Consider the following 7,697-nt stretch of genomic DNA (forward strand, 5'->3'; position numbering starts at 1 on the left):
CTATGGCTCTGCTGGCTAATGGCCCCGCCCAGACAGAACTCTCCCCGTGTGGCAGCCTGGCGGTGTGACTGCCTCACCTCAGAGGCAGGGAGCCAGGCCCTGCAGTTGTACAGCCTTGGGAACACTGGAGACACCTGGCCAGCAGCCTGGAGCCAAGGAATCTAGCTACCTATCCAAGGACCTGAGTCTGGGTTTCACCACTAGCTCAGATGTCCCCAAGTCACCTCCTACCTTGCCAAGCCTCAGTGATTAAATCCAGAGAATAGGCCTGAAATGCCCACCTTGCAGGTGCAAAGTCTCCAAAGGGCTCCCCTAGGTTCCCGCCTCCCCACATCCCACCCAATAGCATCCTTCCAGTCTGCTTCCCCAACTTGGAACTTCTGCATCTTCAAACATAACTTGTGCTTTCACACCGGTGGCCTTACCAAGCTCGCTCCCCTGCCTTGAGTGCTTTTCTTCTCTGCCCCAGAAAATCATTCCCCACTGAACCCACCATCCCCACCAAGTGGACCAGTTCCATCACAGCCCCTCCCTCACTTGTTATGGCCTCACCTTGCTCATTAATCCCATAGCAACCAGCTCTGTCCCACTTGCTTGGGTCGTTTTCATTCAATGCTGAATCCTAGATCCCTGCCCAACATTTGCTATATGACGGAAGGGAAGGGCAGCATAACAAAAGCGGAGCAGACAGGCCTTAGGTGAGTGACTGGGTGATTTCCCTAGCCTCTCCAGGTCTCAGTATTTTCCAAGATGAAGATTGTGTAGACAACACCTTTCACATGGGAGGAGCTGGTTTGTTCACACCATGAAGCATTTGGTCTGGTCTGGTCTGGGCATGCTGTCAGTGTTCACCATTACTACTGACTTGTCTAAGAGCTGATGCGGCCAAGAGTCATCAGTGGGGCAGTATTCAGACTCCAGGGGAGAAACGCTGGGCTTCTCTGGACAGTGGGGCTTTGAGCCTGCACCCCTAAGTTTCAGACAAAGAAGCTGAGTCCCAGAAAGGACGGCTTGCTCATCTAACAGCCCCTCCCCCGTATTCAGGGAGAGACAATCTGGTCCAGAGCCACGGGCCCCATGGGGGCTGCAAATTTGTGTCTATGAATATTCCTCAAGTCTTTGAGTTATTTGTGGCTTCAGTCGGGCTGTAAAATGTATTCATGGAGCTGTTCTGTCAGCATAGGTGAGAAACACTTGCTTTTGTCTCCTTTTTTTAATGGAAAACGTTTGCTTTTCTCATGAGCCACTTAATTTGGGCCCTGCACACCCTAAAAGCGCCAGATTCGTGGGCCTCGCGATTCGGCTTCAAAACAGAAAATCTATACTTGGCCCTCTCAGTCTCTCTCCCACCCCACCCCCGTACTCCCCCCCCCTGCACTCCCCCCCACCTGCTCTAGGAGTAGGATAGCAGTCAGGCCCCTGAGGAGCCCCCTCTTGACTAGACAGAAACTTAGGCCGGCCCACCCAGTGGGTCTATGGGAGGAGCCGGGCTGGGGGCACAAGCACTGCCTGCCTTCCCTGGTAACCTGAGAAAGGCCCACAGGTGAGGGCGATCAACCCCCACCTCCACATCATTGCTTTTAGCCAGATCTTGCCACAGGCTAGCCTGCTTCCTTAGGCAGGAGCTGGGCACACCTAGACAATGCCTGAACACCTGACCAATCTTCCCAGCCCACTTTTTGTCATTGATACAGCATGCTGCTCTCAGGATGTGTGTGACGAACTCACAAGGGACACTGTCCGAGCTTCCTGGGTATGTTCTGTAAGGATCACAGATCCGCAGAGCGGCCTTTCTCTACCCCATCTTTCCTGGGTCTTTACTTACAGCTCAGCTAAAGTGCTCCTCCCCAGGAGTTTGTCCCGGACCACTGAACGGGACCTTGGCCAGTCTCCGGGTCTTTTCATCACAAAGCTTGGCACTATCTACCAAGATTTATTTGTTCGTCTGTTTGCTTGCCTCCCAGATGGAGAAGGAAACCCATGAGAGAACATTCCCAGTGACAAAAAAAAAAAAAAAAAAAAAAAAAGGCTTGACTCCTAGCAGAGCTCCATCAATAGAAATATCAGAGGCATGTTCAGAAGAGCACAGTGAAGCGAGCTGGCTGCAGAGCTAGGACTTGTACCCAGGACTCCCAACCACCTGGCCTTCATCATGTTCTTGCAGCTTATCAAGCAAGTGACAGCAGGATTTGAACCCCTGGCTCTAAAGCTAGCCTGCTTCCCATCAAGCCTTACAGCTCCCCGAATTCAGCCTCCTGCTGCCTGACCTGTTGGCTACAATAAAAGTTCTCCAATACGGCCACCACTAGCATCATGTGGCTGTTGAGTTGTAAATTAATTTCAATTAAGTAAAATGTTAAATTCAGTTCTTCGGTCACTCCCATCCTGCATGTGGCCAGAGGCTAGTGAACTGGACAAGGCCGACACCAGGCCTCTCCATCACTGCAGAGTGGTCGATTGGATGGTCTGGCCCCGAGGAGGAGCTTCCTCAAATCTATCTTACTCCTCCCCACGGCCCTGGGAAGAGTGCATTAGCTACTCTCTCTGTTAGCATGCTTCTGCTAGTACTCCAAGAGGCCCTGTCACCTCTGCTCCTGACCCCTCTCCTTCCTCCAACAGGAAGGGATGAAGCCAGCAGCGTGGAGGTGACATGGCCAGACGGCAAGATGGTCAGCCGCAGTGTGGCCAGCGGGGAGATGAACTCGGTGTTGGAGATCCTCTACCCCCGGGATGAGGACAAACTTCAGGACACAGCCCCACTAGAGGTGGGCCAAGACCTCTGGGTCTCATTATCCTAGGGACGAATCTGTAGACTCGCTCTAGAATGGGGGAGATGACGGCTCCACTTGTAGCTTTGCAACCTGCTGTACCCACATCTCCAGCTTCTCACAGAATTCTGGGGGGTTGGCAGGGCAGCGGGGTTTGCACCCATTTCACAGGGGAGGAAACCAGAGGCCCAGAGAGTGAAGCCAAGGCCAGCTAAGGCTACATAGCCAGTTGTGCAGTGGGTTGAGAACCAATCCCTAGTCTCCTGCTGCCCTTGTCTTTCCTGAATACCCGAAGAGACCTCCTATTGTCCTTGGATGAGGCTCAGACCATAAACTAGGATCCTTGAGGGTAGAGTCCTGGTCCAGCTTCAGGTCTGTGTCAGGTACATAGATCTCAAATGCAGGGAGAGTTTGAATGACATGCTCTGCCCTCTGCCTCAACACCATCTCCATGCTTAGCATAAGGCAGAATAGAGGGAGGGAGGGAGGGAGGGAGGGAGGGAGGGAGGGAGGGAGGGAGGGAGGGAGGGAGGGACAGGCTGCCCTCAGGCTCAGGCTAAGAGCAGTGACAGCTGCTCTGTGGCTGTGACGAGGAAGGGACCTGAGATGGGGCCTCTCAACTCACAAGTGTCTCTGCTTCTGCCACCTTGCAGTGCGGACAAGGATTCTCCCAGCAGGACAATGGCCATTGCATGGGTGAGTCACCTATAAGCATCAGAGGACAGGGCAGAGGCTGGGATCTTCCTGGGGACTCTCAGCCTGACCTACCAAGGCCTAAGACACAGACAGGGGCTAGAGATAGGGAGAGGAAGGTGCCTTCGGTCCTTAGAGATCCAGGCGCCAAGACAGTCACCCCATACCTCACCAAGGTGAGAGTGACTTTAGCAACTGCAGGCTGACTCATTCTGCTGCTGGGCATTGGCAGTCCCTGCCTGCCATGAATAGCAGGAGAACAAACCTGCGGATGGTACATGCTTCCACACAGACACTCAGACGGTGATGGATAAGCCTCACCCTGCCAGAAACGTTCTATGGCCAGCCTAAGGAGCAGTCAGCCAGGAGACTGACAGACCCATGGAGGCAGAGCTGACTGTAGGAGGCATTCGGGCACAACAGGGTGTGAACTGTGATCACCGTGTAGACAGGAGACTGCAGCCGGGTACAGTACAGGGGAGACTGGTAGCTTCCAGATGCCAGGTCAATGAGGGTTTCTTGATTTTCTCAAATCTCCCAATTACGCTATGGGGGCGGGGGGCATCTAGCAGCCCAGGGTTCATAAGATGTCCAACCCAAAGCCTTATGTCTTGATTTGTAACGAGGACTTAGGGCGTAGATTCTTTCTTCCTCAGACCCAGAGAAAATAGACACAAGCCCACTCTTGTGGAGCTCACAGCCAGGAAACAGAGTGGGCTACATACAAACAGCTGACGGCCATATATGTGGGGCCAGGGATGGCATGTGCAGGGAGGCGCCAAGGGGGGTGTTAGTCATCTGAGGTAGATCCCAGGTGGCAGACAGAGAAATCGAAGTCAGTCTGGGACCTGGGGGACGATGAGTGGGACAGCCACAGAAAGAGGGGTCAGTGCGCCCATGGAGGATACTGCCTGGGCACACAACTACAGAATGAAGTATGGGTGCCTAAGGGAAGACGTGACTCCCCCATACTGTCCGTGTGCCACTCTGGACACATGAGAATGCACAGCACAGACACATAAAACTTTGGAGTCTTCTCTACATGCTGAGAGGACCCTTTGAGATCACTGGCCAGGCAGCTCTTCCTTTCTGTCACCCAGTAGGTCCCCTACGTGGTACTAAAGCACCGTGTCCGGCTCTGGGGATGCAGTCTAGTTCCTTACCTGAGGGTTCGCATCCTGGTGGAGGGATCAGACCTCAGACACAGGACTCCGTGGTGTGAGAAAGTGGTTTAGGGACCCTGTCGGCAAGGTGCAGCCCGGGGACTGTCTGAGCAGAGAAGTCAGGAAGAGCCACTGGTGATGGGCTTGTAAATCGAGACTACGGGATTTGAAGTACCAGCCCCAGAAGGAGCCTAAGGGAGAACATAGGCCAAGGGCACAAGCTCGTCACAGAGATGTCAGAGGTGGCGTCATTGTTAAGATGAGGTGGAGGGTAGCACAGGTCAAGGAGGGGCTTGAGGATCCCGGAAGGAGTCTGGACTTTGTTCTTGGGCCCTTGGGAGCTAAGTAGGAGAGTGACCTAATGGGATTCACGTTTTGAAAAGATCACTCTGGCTGCTGAATTGCGGGCTGGATTGAAGGGAAGCCTGGAAGCCAGGAGGCCAGTAAGGCAGCCACTGCAGACATCCAGGCAAGAGACCGTGGGGGCTGGGCATAGGGTGGTAGCAGTGAGGAAGGTGGACAGATGAGAGGCCTGCTTTGGGGCAGAGTGGATTGCACCATGGGGTGAGGAAACAGGAGGCTGGGGAGATAAGTCTGATTTCTACTGGTGTGGCTGAGCAGTTGGTGGTGGCATTGACAGAACTGTGGAAGATGGAGAGGGGACAGAAGAGGCTTAGGGGCTGAGGGAAATCAGAGTTCCATTTTGGAAATAATCAGTCTGAGGTGTGTATTAGACATCCAGGTGGAACTGCCATGGAGGCCATTGGTGATTGGATTCACGAGTGTGGAGCCCAAAGGAGAGGTTATGGCTGGAGGCAGGAAGTTTACAGTCGTCCACATTTAAAGCGTTTATCTAGAAAAAGTGTGTTCTGTAGAAAGGACCCAGGACCGAGCCTGAGCGCTCCCAGTACACAGGACTCAAGGACAGGAGGAGCTATCCAAGGGCACTGACATGGAGAGGCAGGCCCAGCAAGGAAAAGGGACATACCCGGGATCACAGGGCAGGCAGACAGACAGATCCTAAGCTAAGACACACTGCCCACCTCTCCCTGGTGAGTGGCTCTCCTTCCCTTGCAGACACCAACGAATGCATCCAGTTCCCGTTCGTATGCCCTCGAGATAAACCCGTGTGTGTCAACACTTATGGGAGCTACAGGTGCCGGACAAATAAGAGATGCAATCGGGGTTATGAGCCCAATGAAGACGGCACAGCCTGTGTGGGTGAGTGGAACTCTGGCCACATTCCGTAATCAAGGAAACATGCCTTGTCCCCGGGAGGGCAGGGTTCTCCGCGTGGGCTCCAGACCATGGTCCTTAGCCCCTGCTCCCCCTGGACTGATAGAGGCTCCAAGAATCACATCAGTTCTCCAGGGGAGACCATGTCAGTCTTGGAGAGGCCCCCTTCACTACTGCCCCCCGAAGGGCCCTGGGGTGCTGGGTCCTGGTCCTGTGGTTCTCACTCCCCTCACATCTCCTAAGGCAAGTGCTCTGGCCTGGAGGTCAGCCATTGTTCTCATAGCTGGGGTGGAAAGTAGCTCATCCAAGTGACCTTTGGCAGAATTTCTGAACTGGTGTTTGTCTTACCTCCTTCCTCCCAACCAACCCTCTTCTCTTCCCCCGTTTTCTACCTCCCCACCCTTTCGTTTTTTGCAGCTCAAGTGGCCTTTTTAGGTGGGTATTCTTCGGCTGCCTTTAGAATCTCTGAGCCTCTCTCTCAAGCCTCATATCTTTCGCTAGGCCTTGGACTTTGCCTTCAGTTATATGCACTTTAAATTCCATCAATAAAGGAAAAAAAAAAACAAAACTCACAACCTTTGTGGAAAACTATATCTCTCCTGCTGCCTACCTCTCTCCACACCCAATAAATTCTGCCATGTGCTCCTTCGAGTGGACAGTGAGGGTGGTCATCTTTGAGAAGGGAAGTTTGGGAAATGCTGGAGCGACCCTAGTTGTTTGTGAAGCCTTTCTTTGCATGTTTTCTGAGAAAACAGAAAAGGAAAGTGTCTCCTCTACCCCATCCCTCGTTCCTTCCGAAGAACCAGGACAGTCCAGTCATTTCTGTATCTTTGTGAGCGTCTTATTTTGCCCTTAACAAAGATGGCTCCCAGGCGGTTGCTTGCTCAGTTGATTCAGTGATGTATCATGTGCCTGCTCCTTTGGCCTGTGCTGTTGCTGCTTTGTACAACCTGATTTCCTATGATTATGAAAGCCTTATTGCATTGGTGGTGGTGATGAGAAGGGGAAGGGTGGCCCTTTGGGGCTCTTGATAAAAATGCTTAAGTTTGAACGTGCCAAGTCTTCCACCCTTTTTTCTGGAGAAATTATGCCAATAAACTCTCAGCTGCATATTAGCACCTAACTAGTGGGGGCGGGGCATCTGAGTGAGAACTTGCTGGTTGGAAAGCTGAATTCACTGGGCCGCTTCCACCAGGAGGGACGTGAAAACAAGCCACAACCTAAGGGGAGCACCAGGTCCTGGCACCAGCCGTGTGGCTGGGTGAGTGAAGCAGCCTTACACTTGGAGGACCAGGCAAAGCATGTGGGATGGGCGAAGGGCAGACCCAGGAGTGGTGTCCTGAGCGGCTCACTTGGGGGCATTCGCTTCTCCGCTCTAGGTCTCCATTCCCTTCCCATAAGTGGCAAGAGAGTTGACTCAGTGCATCCATTCATCTCCTTTCCTCCCCAGCTCCTCCCTGTGCCACTGGACATAGGTGTGGCTAATCTCCAACAGTCCTGGTTTTCAGAAAAAACCTAACCACCCAGCTTTTGCAATATGCTTAGGAGCCTGGAAGCGCCTGCAGCCAGAGCACCCTTTGGGGTGATGTAATACCATAGCACATGCTCTCCACCAGCTCTGGTAGTGAGGGCACATTGTAAATCACAGATATATTCTTCATGGGGGGAAAAAGTCGCTTGAAGATATAATAAAATCATGCTTAAGAATGCAGCAAGCCTTTTAAAAACATATTTAGCAAAAAAACTACCCGTTTCTGATACCATAATAATACTCCCAATAAATCACAAAATATGAATTCCTTGTAGCTAGTGCTGTTTTTACACTTGGAACCAGAGC

General features: G+C 52.6%; 1 protein-coding gene across 1 annotated transcript in view; it reads left to right on the forward strand.

The window, feature by feature from the left end:
- The window catches only part of Crtac1 (cartilage acidic protein 1), a 140,907-nt gene extending 133,726 nt beyond the window's left edge, over nucleotides 1-7,181 (forward strand). Inside the window, exons 12-15 of the mRNA XM_057779491.1 lie at nucleotides 2,620-2,765; nucleotides 3,422-3,464; nucleotides 5,702-5,845; nucleotides 6,278-7,181. Coding sequence (XP_057635474.1) covers nucleotides 2,620-2,765; nucleotides 3,422-3,464; nucleotides 5,702-5,845; nucleotides 6,278-6,396 — 452 coding nt within the window. The 3' untranslated portion in view covers nucleotides 6,397-7,181. The remainder of the gene's footprint in view (nucleotides 1-2,619; nucleotides 2,766-3,421; nucleotides 3,465-5,701; nucleotides 5,846-6,277) is intronic.
- Nucleotides 7,182-7,697: the final 516 nt, after the last annotated feature.

The sequence above is a fragment of the Chionomys nivalis genome, chromosome 8 (genome assembly GCF_950005125.1).
Source record: "Chionomys nivalis chromosome 8, mChiNiv1.1, whole genome shotgun sequence".
Classification (NCBI taxonomy): Eukaryota; Metazoa; Chordata; class Mammalia; order Rodentia; family Cricetidae; genus Chionomys; species Chionomys nivalis.